The sequence below is a fragment of the Schistosoma mansoni genome, assembly GCF_000237925.1.
Source record: "Schistosoma mansoni, WGS project CABG00000000 data, supercontig 0136, strain Puerto Rico, whole genome shotgun sequence".
NCBI lineage: Eukaryota > Metazoa > Platyhelminthes > Trematoda > Strigeidida > Schistosomatidae > Schistosoma > Schistosoma mansoni.
The window spans coordinates 589,224-609,706 of NW_017386039.1; the positions used below are offsets into that span (position 1 = coordinate 589,224).

The 20,483-nt window shown below is 39.5% G+C and overlaps 3 protein-coding genes across 3 annotated transcripts in view; 2 read left to right on the plus strand and 1 right to left on the minus strand.

Moving 5' to 3' along the window:
• The window catches only part of Smp_066420 (hypothetical protein), a gene marked incomplete at both ends in the record, with an annotated part of 81,733 nt that overhangs the window by 27,444 nt on the left and 33,806 nt on the right, over nucleotides 1-20,483 (minus strand). The gene's annotated exons all lie outside the window — the stretch shown is intronic.
• Nucleotides 533-1,526, plus strand: Smp_037690 (hypothetical protein). Its single transcript, XM_018789308.1, has one exon. The coding sequence runs from the start codon at nucleotides 621-623 to the stop codon at nucleotides 948-950; it is 330 nt and encodes a 109-aa protein (XP_018646482.1). The 5' UTR covers nucleotides 533-620; the 3' UTR covers nucleotides 951-1,526.
• Nucleotides 14,882-17,379, plus strand: Smp_037700 (nuclear transport factor, putative). Its single transcript, XM_018789319.1, has 4 exons — nucleotides 14,882-15,038; nucleotides 15,073-15,141; nucleotides 15,177-15,272; nucleotides 16,869-17,379. Exons 1-4 carry the CDS (start codon nucleotides 14,925-14,927, stop codon nucleotides 16,977-16,979), a joined length of 390 nt encoding a protein of 129 aa, XP_018646483.1. The 5' UTR covers nucleotides 14,882-14,924; the 3' UTR covers nucleotides 16,980-17,379.

Genomic DNA, 20,483 nt, shown 5'->3' on the forward strand with positions numbered 1-20,483 from the left:
GATCGGAATCTCATGGATCCAGAATTACCAAAGCATCATTCAAAATAAAGAAGGAAGGGATCACAGTGAATGTTATCCATTGTTATGCACCCACCAATGATAGCAACGATGGAGACAAAGATCAGTTTTATGAGGGGGCTGCAATCAATCATAGCTAAGTGCTCAAGAAGGGACCTTACCATCCTGATAGGAGACCTAAATGCTAAAGTCGGGGTGGACAACACAGGATATGAAAATATAATGGGACGACATGGACTAGGAGAGAGAAATGAAAATGGGGAGAGGTTCACAAATCTATGTGCATTCAACAAATTGGTCATAGGCGGCACAATATTTACACACAAACGCATACACAAAGCTTCATGGATCTCGCCGGACCACATCACAGAGAACCAGATAGATCATATTTGTATCAACAAAAAGTTCCGAAGGACAATGGAAGACGTGAGAACAAGAAGAGGAGCTGACATAGCACAGATCACCAAGATTAAACCCCACAAAATCTACTGAAAGAAGAAACTATGATGGAGGACAACTGGAAGGAGATCAAAGAAGCACTAACATCAACGTGTTAAGAGGTTCTGGGCCTCAAGAAGCATCATCATAAAGAGTGGATCTCTATGGGAACCCTTGAAAAGATTCTAAAAAGGAAGAAAAAGAAAATAGCAATTAGCAACAGTCGAGCAAGAGCAGAGAAAGTCAATTCACAAGCCGAACACACTAAAGCAAACAAGAAAGTGACGATGGGCATCAGAATTGACGACCAGAAATACGTAGAAGAGCTAGCAACGACAGTGGAAAAAGCTGCAAGGGAAGAAAACATGAAACAACTATATGATACGACGAAGAAGCTGGCAGGCAGAGACCAGTCCTTAACAAAGAAGGAAAGAAAATCACGGAGATTCAAAAACGGAGGAAATGATGGGCAGAATACTTCGAGGAATTGCTGAATAGACCAGCTTCATTGAATCCACCGGGTATCGAAGCAGCACACACTGGCCTTCCTTAATCTGTCACTCCGCCAACGATCGAAGAAGCCAAGATGGCAATCAGACAAATCAAGAGTGGGAAAGCGTCAGGACCTGACAATATACCAGCTGAAGCACTGTAGTCAGACAGTGAAGTAACTGCAAACATGCTTCACCTTCTATTCAAGAAAATTAGGAAGAGGAACAAGTGCCAATGGACTGGAAAAAAGGATGCCTCATCAAGATACCAAAGAAAGGGGATCCGAGCAGATGTGAGAATTACAGAGACATCATTTTGTTGTCAGCACCAGGAAACGTTTTCAACAGTGTGTTGCTGGACCGGATGAAAGACTCAGTAGACACCTAACTTCAAGATCGGCAGGCTGGATCGGTCGTGCACAGACCAAATCGCGACACTACGGATCATTGTTGGACAGCCAGTTGAGTGGAACTCGTCACCATACATCTACTTCATTGACTATGACAAGGCGTTTGACAGTGTGGACCAGAGAACACTATGGAAACCTCTTCGACATTATAGAGCACCTGAGAAGATCGTCAACATCATACCGAATTCATACGACGGACTACAGTGAAAATTCGTCCATCGAGGACAGCTGACAGATGCATTTCAAGTGAGAACCGGAGTCGGACAAGACTGCTCACTCTCCCCTTACTGTTCTACTGAAGACCTCGACATTTAAGGGAAAACGGAATACAATGGACAACTCGGAATCAAAATTTGGACTTCGCAGATGACCTGGCCCTTCTATGCCATACACACGAACAAATACAGGTGGAGACAGCAAATGTAGCAGCAGCCTCTGCATGAGTAGGCCTTAACATCCACAAAGGAAGAAGCATGATCATGAACAAAAGCACGTAGAACACCAACCCAATCACACTCGATGGAGAAACTCTGGAAGATATGGAAACATACACGTACCTAGGAAGCATCATTGATGAGCAAGGAGGATCTGATGCAGATGTAAAAGCGAGGATTGCCAAAGCAAAGACCACATTTCTTCAATACGAACGTCAAGACAGTTAGTCCTACTGTACGGAGCTGAAACGTGGAAAACTACAACATCCATCGTCAAGAAGGTAAAAGTATGTATAGACAGTTGTTTACGCAAAATACTTAACATTCACTGTCCGGATACTATCAGCAACAGCGTTTTATGGGAGAGGACAAACAGGATTCTAGCTGAGGAGGAAATTAGGGAAAGACGTTGGAAGTGAATAGGACATACATTAAAGAAAATCACGAGGCAATCGCTAGTTTGTTATCCGTAGATTAGGCGGAAAATAGGCCATGACTCATGAATTGACGAGCCAGTATTCACTGGCCAGTTTTTGTTGTAGCGCACTCCTGAATGGCTGTTGTGCTTGCTTTTCACACATTTGCACGCGGTCTAACCTCGTCATATTTCATGTCGCAAGCCCTAAACATGAAAGACGAAACGGTGTGACCACTGTTTGCTAACGGTGGGAGAATATAATGCTGAGAATCTGCGTGGTTGCACTGGAAGAATGTAACAATAAACGTTTCCTTGAAGATTTCAGTCGATGATATGAGATATAATATAATATATATCCGCAAGGGTAGGTGCACGCCATTTTTACGGGCATGATTTAAAATTTACAACATTTACGGGTTCACAGTATGCATCCCTAGCAGGGTTGTCAAGTAAACATAATCTATAAAAGTTATTATTATTTCATACGTTCACATATACCGTGTAGTCTTCAAAATATCTTCCAAAGTGGCATCGCGGCCACGTTACACACCAGATCCAATCTCAGCATGATTTTGTTGCAATTCTGGTCTTGCTATGTATTTATGCAATGCAACTCTTTAAGTTGATAGTTGTTATAACGTTGACTTGTGGAGCGTTCGGTGTGGACTATGAACTTATGAAGGCGCGTACGTCCAGTTTGTCCCAGATGTCAGAAGTTCCATAGCTTTGCCCTCAGAGCGAAATTCTGAATAACAAAGAGAAACAGAGGAGCAGCAAGGCACTTGGATATGAACGATAAACAATGTTTAACATTTAGTAGTGGAACAGACAGAGGTATGATAAATTATTAGATAAAATTCATACTGGCTCTTGTTGCTAGAGTGGAATGTGATCAGGGGCTCTAAATGAGAAAAAGCAGTAGCAAAGAACAATGAGATGTGACATTTATCAAGGTCGATTAAGTTCAAATAAAGCAAGGGAAGTCAAGGTTGAAATAAGGAAGACTGTTTATTAGAGCAGAGAGTGCATATAGAGAGCAAAGTGTTAAGAAAACTAATAACTATATCCTTTATTGTCTGTTTTTCAAACATCCGATGCCTGCCACACAGTTTTGATGTAAAAGTCAGAGTTAGCATGATATAGGTTATCTTAGTAGAGTAGCTAACCCAGCATAAAATTAGAAACATGGGTCTGAATGGTGGGCTGAGGAGAACAACCTCAATATAACAGACTGATTGACTTGTTCTCGACCATGAAGAGCCTGATACAAACAAAATGTTCTGCTCTTCAAACACGGGTGGATTGAAGTCATCGCCCTCACCATCAATGCTTGCTGGTCAGTAACTCCACCATCCCTCCTTTTGTGATATTAGGGTCATTTAGGCCTATTTTTTGGATGTATATCATACCTCATACAATGCTCTCTGTTTCACATCCTGTTGGAAAATACTATTTCTATAAGTACCATTTTACAAGCTTATCGGGCAGTTACAAATTAGGGACCATGGGTAAGGATTCGATGCAATGCTTTAATTGACTATAGTATGAAGTATAGGTTGCCAATAAGAGCATATGCATTAGGAAGGGTATGATGTAGGATAGTTGCTTACCAAGGTAGGCGGAAAAGTGTATAAATATATTAGTTATAGAGAGGGTGACGAGCGGTGAAACAATATTAATGGCAAGGCAACATAGTATGCAGGAGAGTAGAAAGCTGACGAAGAATAGATAAGAAGGAACTCACATTAATCTGGTGCTAATGTTACTTTGTTCCATCCTAGCCGGTTGATGGGTTACAGGTTCCATAGATGCAAGACCACTTGTAGTAGGCAGTCGACTGTGAGGTTCTTTTGACTTTTTAGGGCATTAGTGAACGTCTTTTAGCGATCGAGTTTAGTTGAGCAGCATCGATATGTCAAGTAAGTTACCTGTCTACTACAAGTAAAAAATTAAGGTGGGAGAATTATCCAATTCAACTGCAAAGTAGGAAAGTAAGGCGAACGGAGCTTAGAGTCTAATTTTTTTTCGATACACATAGAGAGCTTATGATGTCTGGATGGGACGCAGATATGTTCAGTCGTATTGTAAGTTGTAGATCATGCCTGTAAAATTGCGTGTACCTGCCCATGCAGAAATATAATATAATGTAATATCGGTGCAAGAGAGGGCTTAATCATGAAGTCCTACAAACATGTAATTCATCTGTCGTGCGTATTTTTGAGGAAAGACTGCTCTCTATCAATGCATACATGATGAGGAAGAAGTTTTCCTGAGTGTTTAATCCACGTTTCTCAACTTCCACCGTAGACACTTTACCTCGAACGTCGTATACATGTAAGTCTTCAACAAGAACTATATTACAAGTGGAGTAAGTAAGGTTACTGAGGAGTTTGGAGTACAGAATGAAATTGTACTTAAACCTTCTTTTCCAAAGGGTTTCAAGCTCCAAGATACGGCATCGGGAACTGTAGTCAATAAGTGAGTCAGTCCTGAGTATGTTGCAGGTGAAATCCCATCGTAATCCCCCACCCATAGTATATCGGACAAGCGCAAGTTGGAAAATAAGAACGGGCAGTATTCAACAATATGTCTTACACAGATTTTATAGAGGATGATTTTAGTTTCGTTTTGGAAGAAATCACGAAGAATGAAGCCAAGCAGTCTCCGCATTTTAGATGCTTTAGTTAAGATATGTTCTGAGAAGTTTAGACTGTGTGAGTAATGTACCCCAAGGTCAGTTACTGATTTGACTATTGGCCATACGTTATCGTTAAGCTATAGTTCTAAAAGTCATGCCTCCAATGCATAGTCGGCCGCATTTCTCTGTGTAGAGCTGTAACTCCCAGCGCTTACATCAGTTGTCTACCTTGTTTAGCCCCTGTTGGGTTGTGAGCACAGCACTACGTGCATTGTATATCTTATTTTTATAGAAGATTTTCCAGCCATCAGCGTATAGTTAGGTCTTACGTGTGTCAAAGCACCTGCACATATTGTTGATGTAGATTGTAAAAAGCAATAGACCCAATCCACTACTCTTCACAACACTTCTGGTTATTGGTCGCAGTGTAGATGTTGTAGAGTTAATTTTAGTTATTTGGTATCTGTCCGAGAGAATAGACGGTCCATTGCTATATGGGTTTTGTAATTCCAACTGAGTGGAGTCAGTTGATTAGGAGGTTATATGGTATCTTACCAAAAGCCTTCTTAGTTTCGAAATACAGTATCATCACTACTTCCTTTTGGTCATGTGTGCAAGTGACCTCGTTAAGGAAGTTTGTCAGGCATGTACTGCAGGGCCTTGTTCTAATGAAGCCGTGTTGTGACGGGTCTATTAGATCTCCCCTAAGTAGGTGATCAGATATTTCATTTTGTGTCACCTTTTCCATTATTCATAGATCTGTAGTTTCTGGCCAGGTTTCTCTGTCCTGATTTGCGCACTTGACATTAATATCTGAAGCATGAGATGTATTACCATTGTGGGAAAACCATTCACTTAAGAGTTCACATATGACAGTTTGGCCATAATACGTCATAGCATCGTGCATTATGGAGTGAATGTTGTTATCTGGGTTCTTCCTTATGTGTTTTACAAGGGGAAGATGCAGTATTGAGCGCAGCACGTTCCTTTGTCTGTCCGACTTTGTTGTGTTGAAGTTGCGTTCGTTCAAGTACAGAATATATTTAGTTCAGAGCACTGAAGCCTTTTGATATATGATACATCCTTTTTAGTTCTCGCAGCCTAAACCTAGTCTTTTGGTTGATATAGAGAATAATTGTTTTGTGAGCAATTTTAATGGGGATAGTAGTGTCTAGTGTAGATTTGGTGGTAGTGTTGATTATTTCCAATGTTTCTAAGAGCTTATCAAGTTTAAAGAAACTGCTGCAGACAGAGTGCTTTATTAGAAATTGAGATTTTGTAGGGCGTTAGTGAATGTCACTTAGAGACCGAGTATTGATAGGTCCAATGAGTTGACTGTCTACTTCAATTAAATCTGGACTTGCACATCACTAGAGAAACAAGCATTTAGTGAAACACTCAATCCATTCAGGTTTCTAATCACAATTTACTTTGTCCTCACATTGTGTACATAATTATTTATATCTTACAACTCATCAGATCATATCTTTCATTCTTGTCATATTTATAAATAAGTGAACTTTCAACAGCTTGCCATGCAGTAATGAAAAACCTTTTCTCGTGAATATACCGAGGATTTCCATACTTTTCTATCATCGCCAATTTGAGACGTCATTACTGGTTGTATTTTCGTTTTTTGCAGTGTTACGCAACATGCACACAACTAAGTACACTAAAATGTCCTATTCCGCAATATATATACATTTATTAGCACAATATTTATCCACAAAAGGTCATTACTTATTTGTTTTCCTGTTTACTTTGTTTTTGTGCGCAGGTGTTTTCATTCTCTTCTATTTGTTTTGCATGCCGGTGTTATTGCCGGACGCTCTGTGAGGTGCAAAACAATATGCAAAGTAGTGGAAAAGAAATGAGTAAGTACAGAATGTAAGACAGACCTAACACACGTAATATTAAGATGTATAGCACTTACCAGTGATTGACAATTTCAAGCATACACTGATGTCCTATTAATTACCAGTCCTGATTTTTCATCATTTGATTAGCACGTGAGTCCTGTGTTAAATCGATTGGATGGAAAGGGGTCACACATCAAAATGGGAATAAATCTCCAGAATTTCACAAGCAAATAATGATCTTAGGCGAGATTACATCAATTACAGATGATATAGATGTAATAACAAAATATTCCATGCTGCCTTTGATAACACAAAAGATTATTCAGGCTTGGTAAACTTTTACCTTGCACACAGAATCTTTGACGGATGTTCAAAGAGGTGGATTAAAAGACTTTTGTTAACGCTGTGATGATATCGATGTTGTTACAGAGCTATAGAATAAACTGGGCCAAAAATCCGTCTCAATGTATATAAATCACAGCTTACCATTCGTTACGGAAGGGCTGAATATTGTCTACGATGATCGACACATCGAATGTGAAATGAAGAGTCTACAAGACTAGGCTTTTGCAAGCTTCTCTTCTGAAATCTCCCATTTTTCGTGTTTGATAAACATCGACTTGGAAGACTGTAGCTCGTTTGCTTAATTTACTTTGTTAACCTCGAACTTCGGAAAGTTACTAAAAAAACAGACTAGGGCACGAAACAGATCTCAACTCATTAGGGGGTGGGAGAAGGACAGAAATAGGGAATCGCTCACAAACTCTACACCTGTTCCCGATTCGGTTTGAAAAAAAATCAGGGTCTGAACTCGGGAACTATGGCACTGCCTTATCACAGTTTCGAGAAAAGGATGTAAATCTTTGACAGAAGGCCAGGAGGCACATGGGTAAGGAGGTCTAGGGCTCAATGCAAAAAACTCAAGTCAATCGGCTATTTTTGTCATCAAATTTTTGGAATGATGAATACCGTACCAGTTAGTTATATCCATAGGACTACACGTCATACCGCAGAACAATTACTACGACTCCCAAGGAGCCTTCTCTGCATTCCGCTACTAGGGAGTCATTCGGGTGGGATCTGACAATGTATATCTATTCCATTAAGGGTGCTCTCTTACCTGGATTAACTATGACCTCTATGATCAACGGCTATAAACGTATTCGAGTCATGTACAAGAACACATATGGAGGTTCAGAAAAGCAAGGACCAACTGCACGAAGATGATGATGGAAGACAGGCTTCAGTACCAAGCAAAGCTAATAAGTAAACTGAACTCCAATACGAAAAGTTTATTCCGTTATGCAACCTCTTTTTGACGAGCCGAAACCGAAGTTTACTAATTGTTATGTCCTAGTGGTCCAATGAACAACGACGATGACCCCGAAGATCTCCTGACAAAACAGTGTTCTAAAATATTTCAACCGACCAATCTTAACTATGACGACCGGAGCTTCATCTGCAAATCAACAGGAATCTCAGAAGTGAACGCGATCTCTGGCTTGGTGTTCCAGAAACTGCAACATCTAAACAAGGATACATCTAGCCTGGATACAGTTCACTCTGCTACTGAGAGAAGTGATTTCAATTTTGGCAAAATCGCCCAATATGATATTCTCACATTTGCTAAGCCGAAGCACGGTCTAATAAAATTGGAGGCTGGTTCATACGACACCAATTTTCAAGGGAAGTCGAAGCAACGAACTTTCAAGATAAAGATCAGTAGCACTTCTCTCAATATCCCCAAAGATTATAGAGCCCATGTTATGCGATGGTCTATTTGACTTCTAACTATCCATAAAATTCTTTTCACCTCAACAGCAAGGTTTCAGAAAGGGTCATTCTTTTATAACCAAACTGCTGACTGAGGCGGATATATGGACAATCATCCTCGATCACAAGAGAATGGTTGATAACACATACACTGACTTCTAAAAAGCCTTCGATAAGGTCATTCATATATATCTTATCAATAAGCTTAAATGGATAGGTATAATGTCACTGCTAACTAATTGGCTAACTTCATATTTATATCATCAACTTTTCGAAGTCACAATAAACTTCGCTTTTTCTCAGGATAGAGAATATCACAATGCAGTCTCTCAGGGTTCATCACCGGGAGCTGTTCTTTTCTTAGTTTGTATAAATGATTTTCCTCAACAAGTACAGTCTGATTCATTAATTTCAGCTGACGGTGTGAAACTCTGAAGGGAGGTCTGTGATCAAATAGATTAGCTGGCACATCGACCTCAAAGTTGGGCGAACAACAAGGGACCTACTCTCAATACCTCAATGTGGAAAGCGATTCATCTAAGACATGTTGCAGACTATAACCACAACTTGGGTAACTTCCCCATTAGAGGTATCCCAATTTCAAAAAGATGTGGGAGTGTTGGTACTCTACCATCTAATCGTAAGCTGAGACAAAATGCCTTTTGAGAAAACCCTTCACTGATAACGTTGAAGCTCATTTTTGGCTAGTTAGATGGTAGGACTTTCCACTTAATCTTCAACAGTTTTATTAAATCTCATTCAAAGTATGAAAACACCGTTTCTTACCTCCCTCCAAAGGATAAAAATTCATTGAAACGTATCCGAAGACGAGCCACAAAATCAGTTCGAAGACTCAAATTCAAGTTTTATGAATAGTGCCTCAAATCACTGAACCTTTACCCATTAGAACACAGGTGTCTCGGAAAGAGGCCTTCTAACAACTTACAGCACTCTGAACACTCCTGGACGTCTCTTTAAATACCCACTAAACCTCAGTCCCAACGCAAGCCCTAGGGGTAGTAACTCGGAATTCAAGACACGACATAGCAGAAAGGACTGTGGGTACACCCTCCACTCATTACAAATGTCTGAATTCCGGAATTCACTGCCGAATGAGCCAGTCAAAGAGACTTTCGAGGAATCCTTCAAGAGAAACTTTGACATATTCTTAAGGATTAAGAAGAGCATTACTCAAAAATTTGATTTCTTTCTGTCATTGTTAAATTTACTTAGATCCCTACTCGGCGGTATCGGTGATCTACGGCCACTAGATAACGAAGCCCGTTAAGCTAAAGCTTTGAAGATACGACTAGATTTCTAGTTTGACAACTAGCAACCAGTAACAGCTACAGATCACTCACCCCCCCTAGTGAGGTTGTGATGACCCTAAGACGTGATCAGCCAGAATTTTAAACCCAACGAGTTTGTCGTTGGTAAACACTCTTCTGATAGCTTGCTATGTTTAGCAGCGTCTGGTCGTCTTTCCTTACACTAAGGGACCATGAAGTACAACATATTAATAAGGAAATAAAGTACAATGAAAATTTCGGTTCCTTGAGAAACTTCATCGTTCTTTTCCAGCCGTCCTGGAAAAGAATAAAAGTAGAACGCGTGAGTGCATTTCGAATTTCACGTACTTGCGTAAGGACACAAGGTGAGCGTAAAAGCGATTAGAAAAAAAATTGGTTTTCTTTTGTGTTTTTTTATATAAAAAATATATACGCTCATAAGCGAAAAAATCGTCTTTTTTGAAATAAATATATAAAAATGAGCATATTAAAAATTCTTTTTTTATGATAAATAATGCAAAGGAAATTCGAGATAAAGTTTGTGTCCAACGTGCAATAGTCGTTTGGATGTTCTGGAAATCTTACTCTTCTTCCAGAACGCGTTGTCTTAAGTTTATTTTTCGACGTTGACGAAGTAACAACATGCGTGTTTTCTGTCGGATGAGGTACTACAAGTGTAGGAGCCATGTCGTTCGAATGTACCGAGGGAAAATCGACGTAGCTAGGGTTTCCTTCTAAGTACGGTGCTTTGAGGCGATCGATACTGATGCTATCGTTCGTGCCGTTCTTATCGACTACATAGTACTTAGGTTCACGTTGAAGAACTTTGAAGGGTCCTTCGTATGCTGATTCCAGAGGTCGTCGATGTGAGTCTCGACGAACGAAGACATGTGTACTATATCGTAGGTCAGGTGGAACGAAAACATCAGTTGATTGTAGTGGAGTGTATGCAGGTTTAACTGAACGCATTGCGTTTGTAAGCCTGCTCGTTTAAGAGTTTAGATCCATGTTCAATGAAGAAGCCGAATGATCCAAGAATTCTCCTGGAAGTCGGAGTGTCGTTCCCTAAACCAGTTGAGATGCAGTGTATCCAATGTCAGCCTTCACTGCATTGTGGATACCTAGTAAGACTAGTGGAAGAGAGTCTGTCCACTGTGAAACGTTTGTAGCCGATAGTGAAGCTTTTAGTTGTCGATGAAAACGTTCTACCAACCCATATGCTTGTGGGTGGTAGGCGGTCGCTCGGAAACGAGTGATACCTAATAGTGTGGTCAGACAACGGAAAAGTCCAGATTCGAACTGGCGTCCGCAGTCTGTAGTGATGGTTGAAGGGCAGTCGAAATTTGCTACCCATCGTTCGACAAAAGCGCGAGCCACTGTTTCAGCAGTAATGTCCTTAATAGGTACTACTTCTAGCCATCGAGTGAAACGGTGTACGCAGGTTAAGAGATATGAGTATCCGTTTGAATCTGGTAAGGGTCCTACCAAATCCAGATGCACATGGTCGAAATGAACATCAAGGGTTTTGAAAGAGCCTAAGGGACATGTGTTGTATCTACTGACCTTAGATTTCTGGCAGCTTACACTGGAGCGTGCCCACTCCCTCACGTCTTTATTCATACCAGGCCAGTAAAACCGTTCGGCTCTGAGCTTGATGGATGCACGAACACCTGGATGAGAGAGATCGTGCAACGTATTAAAGACGTTGAGTTGATAATGTTTTGGCACGATTGGACAATCTCTACCTGTGGATGTGTCACGTAGTAGAATTTCCTTACCTGTTCCCATCTGTACGACGCACAGTTTTAGAGTTGTTGAGGATAACTCGCGCTGAAGATCAGTGTCTTCTTTTTGAATCTGGGCGAGTTTAAGAAGGTCGATTCCTTGGAAACTGTTCAAGGAACTTATACGAGAGAAGGCGTCTGAAACTACATTGTTTATTCCAGAAATGTGTTGTATATCTGAAGTTCAGTTGTTGAGACTCACGAGGGGAGTACTTGTCTGAAGATGAACTTAAAGAGAAGGTAAGAGGTTTATGATCGGTAAAAAGGATGAATTCTCGACCTTCGATAGAGTGTTGAAAATGTCGTACAACACAATACATAGCTAGGAGTTCCCTACCGAAAGTGCTGTACCTTGATTCCGCGTCTAGTAACCGTCTCGAGAAAAATCCTAAAGGTTGCCAAGAGTGGTTAACCCATTGTTGTAAGACTCCTCCGATTGCTGTGTCGGATGCGTCTACGGAGATACTAATGGGCGCTTGTGTGTCTTGATGCGCAAGCAGGGTTGCCTTAGAGATATGTTCCTTAATTATGGAGAATGCTTTTCGAGCGGTGTCGTCTAGACTAATTGATTTTGCATTTCCACGAAGTTGGTCGGTTAGCGGTTTCATGAGGAATGTGCATTTCGTTATGAACCGTCTATTGAAACCTACAAGGCCGTTGAAAGTTCGCAACTGCTTAATGGTGGTCGGTTCTGGGTAATCCAGAATGGCAACCACTTTGCCTTGAGTATCAATGGTGTGTCCTAAGAAGGCTAAAGAGTGTGTTCCGATTTGGCATCTCTGAATGTTGATAGTAATGCCATGCCTTTGGAGTCGTTCGAAAACAATATCCAGATGCTGGAGATGTGATTCTCTGTCCGGACTTGCTATGAGACAGTCATCAACATGCGCATGTACGAAGTTGAGACCTCGGAAGACGTCGTCTTTTAACCTTTGGAAGGTTTGAGCGGCATTTCTTAGGCCGAAAGGAGTTATGATGGCGGTTTTTGTAATGTCGTCGACTGCCATAGGTGTTTGTTTGTAAGCCTTAACCAAGTCGATTTTCGAAAAGACAGTTGTACCTTTCAAGGTAGCTGTCAAATCGTGAATGTGAGGCAACGGGTAACGATCGGGAATGGTTTTAGCATTCGGACGCCGATAATCACCTGTTGGATGCCAATCATTGCTGTCCTTTTTAGGGACCATGTGCAAGGGAGATGATCAAGGGCTATTTGACTGTCGAATTATTCCCAAGTCTATCATGTGGTCGAATTCGTTTTTAGCCAACCTAAGCTTTTCGGGAGCCAGTCAGCGTGCTTTTGAGAATACAGGTGGTCCTGTAGTCGAGATGTGATTTGTGACATTGCTGGTTACACAAGGCGATCTCGGTTGCGGTTGATATATCCCGGAGTATTTGTCGAGTAATGATTGATACAGGGGGTCTATGGTGTGCTTAATTGTGACTGAGGAAAAGGAGTTACGCAAACAGATAACTTAGTGTTTCCGTCTATTAACTTTCGTGAGCGTCTGTCGATGAGTAGATTGTGGTATTGTAACAGGTCTATACCAATGATTGGCATAGAGACATCTGCAACCACGAAAATCCAGTGTATGGGTTTGCGTAAACCCACATTAGGTAAACATACGTTTTACCATACATAGCAACGGGCTTTCCGTTTGCCCCCTGTAAACTTAAAACAGACTCGTGAAGTCTGTCGTCGGGATTTGCTGGAAGAACTCTAACTTCTGTGCCGGTGTCGACGAGGTAGCAAACTTTCGTTGTCACATTCGTGACGTGTAAGAGGCGTCTACGTTCGCCGGCTACGGTTGCCGTTAACTCGTGCCGGCTTGGAAGTTTCCCGAAGTCTTCTTCGTGTTGGCCACCTTGGAGATCGGGCGATTGCAGGGTTTCCTGCAATTTCTAGAAGATCTGCCATACTGGTTATGATACCAGCACCAGTCGAGATTATCTGTCTCTCGACCACGAGAGACAGATAGCCTACATGAGACACTTCTACGCGGGTTTTTTGACCGACTACGGTCATTACGAAATGTAAGATATCGTGTAAGCGTGTGACATAGTTCGGCTATGTAAGTCGGGGTCGACTGAGGTTTTTCCTTGACGGAAAAAACCTCAGCGCTAGTCGAATATGTTATTTCTAAAATTCGATCGGCAGATGCAGCGAGTTCGTCTACGGCGTTGTTTCGAAACGAGACGAGCACTGCTTGCACCTGTTTACGGATTTCAGACAAGAAGAGTTGTTTAAATAGGCCATCGTCGAACGTTCGTTGACCTATGACTTCTCTCATCCTTAACAACATGTCCGTCGTGGAACCATGTTGCAGGTCGATATTGTTAAGTAGTTTATCCAACCGTTGTCAATCGGTTAGATCTCCGCGTTTTAGGATCGACTGTTTGAGAGTTTCGTAAGGTTCCGGAACATCACTAGTAAACATACTAGGTGTTAGGTACCTGTTAAGTTCGCGCGGTAATGCCTTAACGACCGCGAGGAATTGCGAGCGTGAGTCCGTGATTCCATGCCCGCAAAAGTCAGCTTATGCGTAGAAGAACCAGGCTTCGATATTGTCAGGCCACAAGGGGGTTAATTGAATCGAGGGTGGGGGAATAGATTTTAACTTAAATACCTAAGATTTCTGTTCCGTCATAGTATTATTAGAACGAAAAATATATAATTAAAATATATTCAAAAAAGGAAGGGTATATCACAATATATATAAATCAAATAAAGAATAACAATGAATAATGATATCCGAAAAAGGAACAGACTCACAGTTTTTTGGCTTGGTGTACCAGATCACGTCAGGTTCACCACTGAATATACGACTAGTCTTGTAGTTTTTGCAACTAGCAACCAGTAACACCTTCTATATTCGAAGCGTTCCCCAACCAGTTAAAATCAGAAGTCAGATGCGAAGAGATCGGAAAGATATATTTGATACGTTATCAATATATCGAGAAGCGTTTACTCTAATCTGGCTAGTGAACGTAGGAGCTGTGTCCCACGCTGGGTCGTAACGTGATCTGGTACGGATGCATGACCGAAAGCCTTCAGTTAAACAAGTCCACTTAAAACAGTGTGGTCAGCATCCAATGTCGAACACTTAGAAATCTATTGATTTTGAGGAATTATTTACAGCTACAGCCTCTATTCCTTCGAGAACGATTTGGACCATTCGATAAAAAAATGCACTGCTGCCCTCTGTGTTTCGCTAAAGGCAAACAGAAAGTGAGTGACAACTGCGTAACACCATGAAAAGAAAACGAAAAACTAAATATTATATGCTAGCCTGTTACTATGATATGGGATATTGAATGTAGAGTTTAACACTACTTTAAGCCCGCGTCACATTCCGATTATTCGGCACGGTGGCGATGTTGAACCATTCGTTGTATCCTGAAAACTATCGACAGATAGGTGAAAGTTTCGTAATGGAGTACTACGATACAATGCAGCGAGATAGAAGTTCTCTCAAACTGTTTTATCACGTAGTCGGTTCATTCATTTAAATGTTTGTTATAGAATCAAGCAAGGATGACATATGAAGGTGATGTGTTAGAAGGTCAAGATAAAATCGGTGAAAAATTCCTTGTAAGTTTTCTAAGGACTCAAATAGTATTTTTCAGTCACTTCCTGCTAACAAAATTCAAGTGGGTATAACTAATGTTGATGTTCATCCGAACGAAAATTCTGTCCTTATTTTTGTCTGTGGACAAGTACAGGTAAGAAATCATACTTTTCTCACACCCTTAAATTTAATTTGATAAATACGTCTGGAACTAAAATGGCATTTTTTGGCTTAATATGTGTTACAGAATGCTTGAACTAATGAAAACGTTATACAAGGATATGTTCAATGTCTACAAATATTCATAATAGCCAGTTTTCCCCATAAACTGAACATCGTGAGTTCACTTAGACTACAGAGTCGAGGGTTGTGCGACATGCTTATTCATTAATGCCCTCAATATATCACCAGCCCTATTCCTATTGGGGAAATTATATTAATGATGGACGATTTTCGTATTTAACAAGGGTTAGCCAGTTATCAAGACTTTCCATAACCATGTTACTGATATATTTCCTGTCTAGGCTAACCAACGATGTTAGTCAAAGTAAATTTCACAGAAGTTGACTTAGTGAAAGTTGTTTGGAGAAAAACACTTTCGGTAGAGCCATCAAGCTCATAGAAACTGATAATTAAGAATCGTGTGTGTTAAGGGTTATAATCTGTCGCGTTTGCGTTGTTGCCGCATGTCTGAATGTGGGTGTCTTATATAACTATGATTTACAGTTGATGGTTAGGGTTAGGAATTAGATTTAGGATTTTCAATACGAACTAACATCAGATAAAATGCCAAAGCTCTACTTAGTCAAATGGATGAATAATTTAGCGCCTGAGACTTGTTATCGTAAGTCTTACAGGTTCGTCTTGCCAGTGTTCATATGACAAAGTACTCTTCCCGTCACTAATATTTTACCGAACTTCTGTCAGTAATATCGGTGATCTCTGACTAGTCATTTGATGGAATTTCCCATCCCTAATGTTTCCTTTTGCAAGCCATGTCCATCATCCAAAATAACTTATTTACTAGTTCATTGCTCTATTATCAACACCTGGTTTACGTCTTTGCCGTTCTTATTAAGTCTTTAACTGCTAACTTGTTTACATTTTCTATGCATTTTCACTGTACTACTTATGAACACCAAGTAGACACAGGTTATCTATAATTCAAACCCTTAAAAGTTTCATAACCTCCTACACCAGTTGATTGGAGTTCAGATCAAATATTGTGTATATGAATCAAGATTGCTTATATACCTTTACATATATCTAGTCAGCTAAGTTTTAAGAATTGCGGTTGCGACCTATCTTCTAAGGAGGTACTTTTCGTCTAGTTTTACCAAATCAAGTGTGGGATGACTGAAGGGATTCAAAAATGTTCAGCAATTTTATTCAACTTATTGTGACAGCAATTTTGTTTGCCGTCATTATTAACTAAAACCTACCTGTACTTAAATCTATGTCCTAAAAGGTATTGTCTCAAATTAGATCTCAGTAGATGGTCACCACGAACAAAATTACATACCAATCTTATAAGTGTCACTACGGTTTTCTGCTTTGTCTGGTTGTACTTGTTTGTTGAGTCCGACCTCCTACAAAATTATTTTTTAGATAAGACTCACGCTACAAGAGCTTACAAACCAGTTAAGGTGCATCTAAGTTTGAAATTATCCTATAATATATTCTCAACAACTATGTCTGTATTCTTCAGCATGATCACTTTCATTTCCCTATGTTTTTATATCTTTTTTAGTGTGATGAAGACCAGGTACTACCGTTTTGCGAAGTGTTTTTCCTTCGCAAATTCAACAATTGTTTCCTCATCACTGATTCTATGTTTCGTTTGGGTTTGCATAATTTCTAACATGATTTTTATTATAACACGTATTCAACTATCCTAATACTTGTTACATTTGCATGTGCTTGTTAATCATTGGTGTCCTGTTGCAGCAGAAAATTGATCTCTTGGATAAACTATGTTGCAAGCATATATTTATTGTACTATGATGTTTGTAAACAATAACTTTCTATCTACTTCTTATTACTTATGTCATGCAAACTTACTCGAATACAGAAACACATGCGATTAGATTTTGCTTCATTTGGTCCAAAATTTACTACTTACACACTATGATGTGCTTTTCATCAATCACAGCAGCAAAAGCAAGCTGACCACAAGTAGATGCTTTGATCCTATCATGTTCTCGTTCTCTCAGTGGATCTCCGCATTATTTTTAATCCTATTGTTATAATAGTCTTATGTTTCAGAATTAATGAATCACTTCTCAATAGCTCGGATGATATTATAACTGGACTTCAAAATAATTGACTAAGTAATGTCTATACATACTTTCGCAGAACAGTCAGTACCCTTTATATTTACATCAAGTGAATCCGAAATCCGATTTGACATCGGTCCATTCACAATAAAATGAGTGAACATACCACCGTGCACCCAGCCTTCATGAATCTATATACAAACATCAATAGTAACTTCGGCCCAAACCATTGAGAAACACTGATAAGTCTTTCGTAACTAGCAGTCCCTTTGTAATATTTTTCGAGGAAGAAACACTGGGCTCCAATCCACGCAAGTCAAAAACAGTTGCGTATATATCTTAGTGTTGTTATTAAACCTCGATTGTGAATAAACAGAAGTCTAAATAGCTTATTTCAAATGATAGCCTTGTAAATGTCTTGCGATTTGTAATTCTCATTACTGTACCGTGCATCTGGTTTTAAATGTTTGGATGCAGTACTAAAGGGTTTTGATTATTTCTAGTGAGCAAGCCAGCTTGATTCGTGGGAAAAATAAATAATTCGCTAACAGAACTGCACCTTATATATCCGGTCGATACTGAACTCGAAAATTCCAACTGCAGATTTCCGATTGATATTTGGTTCCGATAAGCAGATGCTATTATTACTAGTAGAAGTGCTTCATCCACACACTAATTTCCGTTCGTTGTTCTTCCTATTCTATGCACTTTATATTATCTGTCTCTTCGCAACCTCGCTGTTATTGTGTAGCGCAAATGTATTTGGTGCTCCCTTGTACCAATGTTTATGTGTTCAAATAAATAAATAGTTGTTGGCGGAGATAAGGGTTTCGTCAAACATTTTTTACAATATTTCTTATATATCCGCTTATCATTTAGGGAGTTAGTGTCGCCCTACGTGCACCATTAAGTTATGCAATAATATGATGAAGATTCACAACCTCATCAACTGAGATGGTTGGGCCACGTGTTACGTATGCCTGAACACCGATTACCACGACGCGCTATGCTCACTAGTATTGGCAATGGTTGGAAGAGAGTTAGGGGCGGTCAAACCAAGACGTGGCATCAGTGCTTGAAGTCATTAACTTATGGTCTGTGACATATTAGTAGATGCAGCCTACTTGGTTGGGGTTCGCGCGACTATCGTAACCAATGTCTGAAGACTCTGGGTGACATGGCTCAGAATCGATTACAATGGAGTAGGTGTATACACTCTCTGTCTTCCCTTAAACCTTGAGATTAAGATTGCTTCATATCTGTCTTTCTTCCTGTACTATATCCTTATATACTACCACCACTAAATTAACTACTATGAATTCTGTGTTCATCTTGTTGTGCTAATTAGGTATGAGAACATGGACCTATGCATATATGTGGCTGGTTTTACGTTGTAGCTGACTGATTGCTTGTTGTTTCTGTGCATTCGCACGTCGGGCTTATCCTGTTCGACTCAGTCGTAGTATACACTTCCTAGTACATGTTCAGCCATTCGTACACAGCAAGAAATTTGAGTTGGATATAAAGAGTTACTGCCGCATAAGCAAAGAAGCAAGACACCTAATTATATCTAATATTAGGCTGGTCCAGGTGAGTGTAAGTGGTGCGTGAATTTGACGAGATGAATAATTCATTTGAGATAAACCCATCCGCACCTGAGCTTCTCGTATACTATATGTCTTCCGGGCAGGATTTGATATCGGAATTACCCAGTTTATCAAAACATGTATCCAATATGACTAGTAACTTTAAATGATTTATTGCTGATGGGAATTGTTCAAATAGTATGAGTTCGTTTTCGGCAATGTTTGTCTTTCTTGCTGTATTGTAAGAAATTCACCTGTATGAAACTGTTCTGGAAAATACTATTGAGCTGTCTTACGAGTCATATTATTTTAAAATTTGAAACTAGTATCTAAATAAATCAGACTAAATATTCACATGAGCATCGTGTGTATTCTCCTGGAAATTTACTAGCCTGCGACCGCTTTTAAAAGGATATATACTACTTCGTCACTAACACTGGCAAGTACATTTGGAACACACTATTGGCCCCTTTAACTGTAGTTTAGGTAGTTTTTTTCTGCATATGTATTTGACTCCTTTATTTTAGATATCCGACTTTATGAGGTAGTATTTTATTATCTATATCAATCCATTCAAATCACAGAAGTTCTGTCCTTTGCATTGCCGGCAATCTCCTAGATCGCTCTACGTATTATATCCATGCTGGGCAAATACTTAACCACTTTGTCACGGAAAATTCAATGTAGCACTTGTAGGTTATAAACCACCATCACCTCTATTATTTCCCATTATAATATCATTCCGTACATCACAGTTAAACGAAGGATAATTAAACATAGGTTTGAGAATCGAGTTATTGAGTATGGAAAGGCATATTCCATTCTTAATGACTTCGATAAACTGTGGTACAAATATGACGTCAATTTGTATGTCAAAGGTTGAATACATTGTTCAGGCACCAGTCAGTGGACCTTCTTTGATAATGGCATGTAGTAATCATTGGTTAAAATCTTGGCACAACCCTCCCTCCTAAGCTAATATAAAGTATGTTTTTTATTAGCAGATATTATTAAAGTTGTAATTATTAAGTCATGCTTAATGACCGAGCGTGTGGGTTTGATTACTTATAAATTATATTAACACTTAAATCAAAATAAATTTGATTAAGGCATCCGTCTAAAGTATGGTATGAATTTAATTCGTTTGTCAATGTAGTACATTCTTGATAAGTTATCAATGTTACAGAATATAAATACTAGTAAACACGGTTTACAAGGAAAAATAACCATTTGAATCCGGCGTACTTATTATTTTGCTTTATTTTTTCTGTTTTTGGTAATATCGAATTAGTTAATATGATGTACTGAATAAAAAGGAGGTTACTTCCGACCACCGAATCACACTGGAACTGTTATATGATAACTTCAAACCATTTGTCGAAATCCAGAAACCCGTCAATAATATATTTTAGGAACTCATCAAAGATTTTCGAGTCTATTCCGTGTAAATGAAAATCAAAAGGATGTTGGAGAATCTCATCATAACTCTTAAAATGATTCATT

Bases quoted from the DNA above. Each gene is read 5' to 3' on its own strand.
- Smp_037690 (XM_018789308.1), top strand. From the start codon at position 621: ATGGGAACCCTTGAAAAGATTCTAAAAAGGAAGAAAAAGAAAATAGCA.
- Smp_037700 (XM_018789319.1), top strand. From the start codon at position 14,925: ATGTTGAACCATTCGTTGTATCCTGAAAACTATCGACAGATAGGTGAA. The intron at 15,039-15,072 runs GTAGTCGGTTCA...TGTTTGTTATAG, and splicing joins CTCTCAAACTGTTTTATCAC to AATCAAGCAAGGATGACATA. The intron at 15,273-16,868 runs GTAAGAAATCAT...TATCTTTTTTAG, and splicing joins TTGTCTGTGGACAAGTACAG to TGTGATGAAGACCAGGTACT.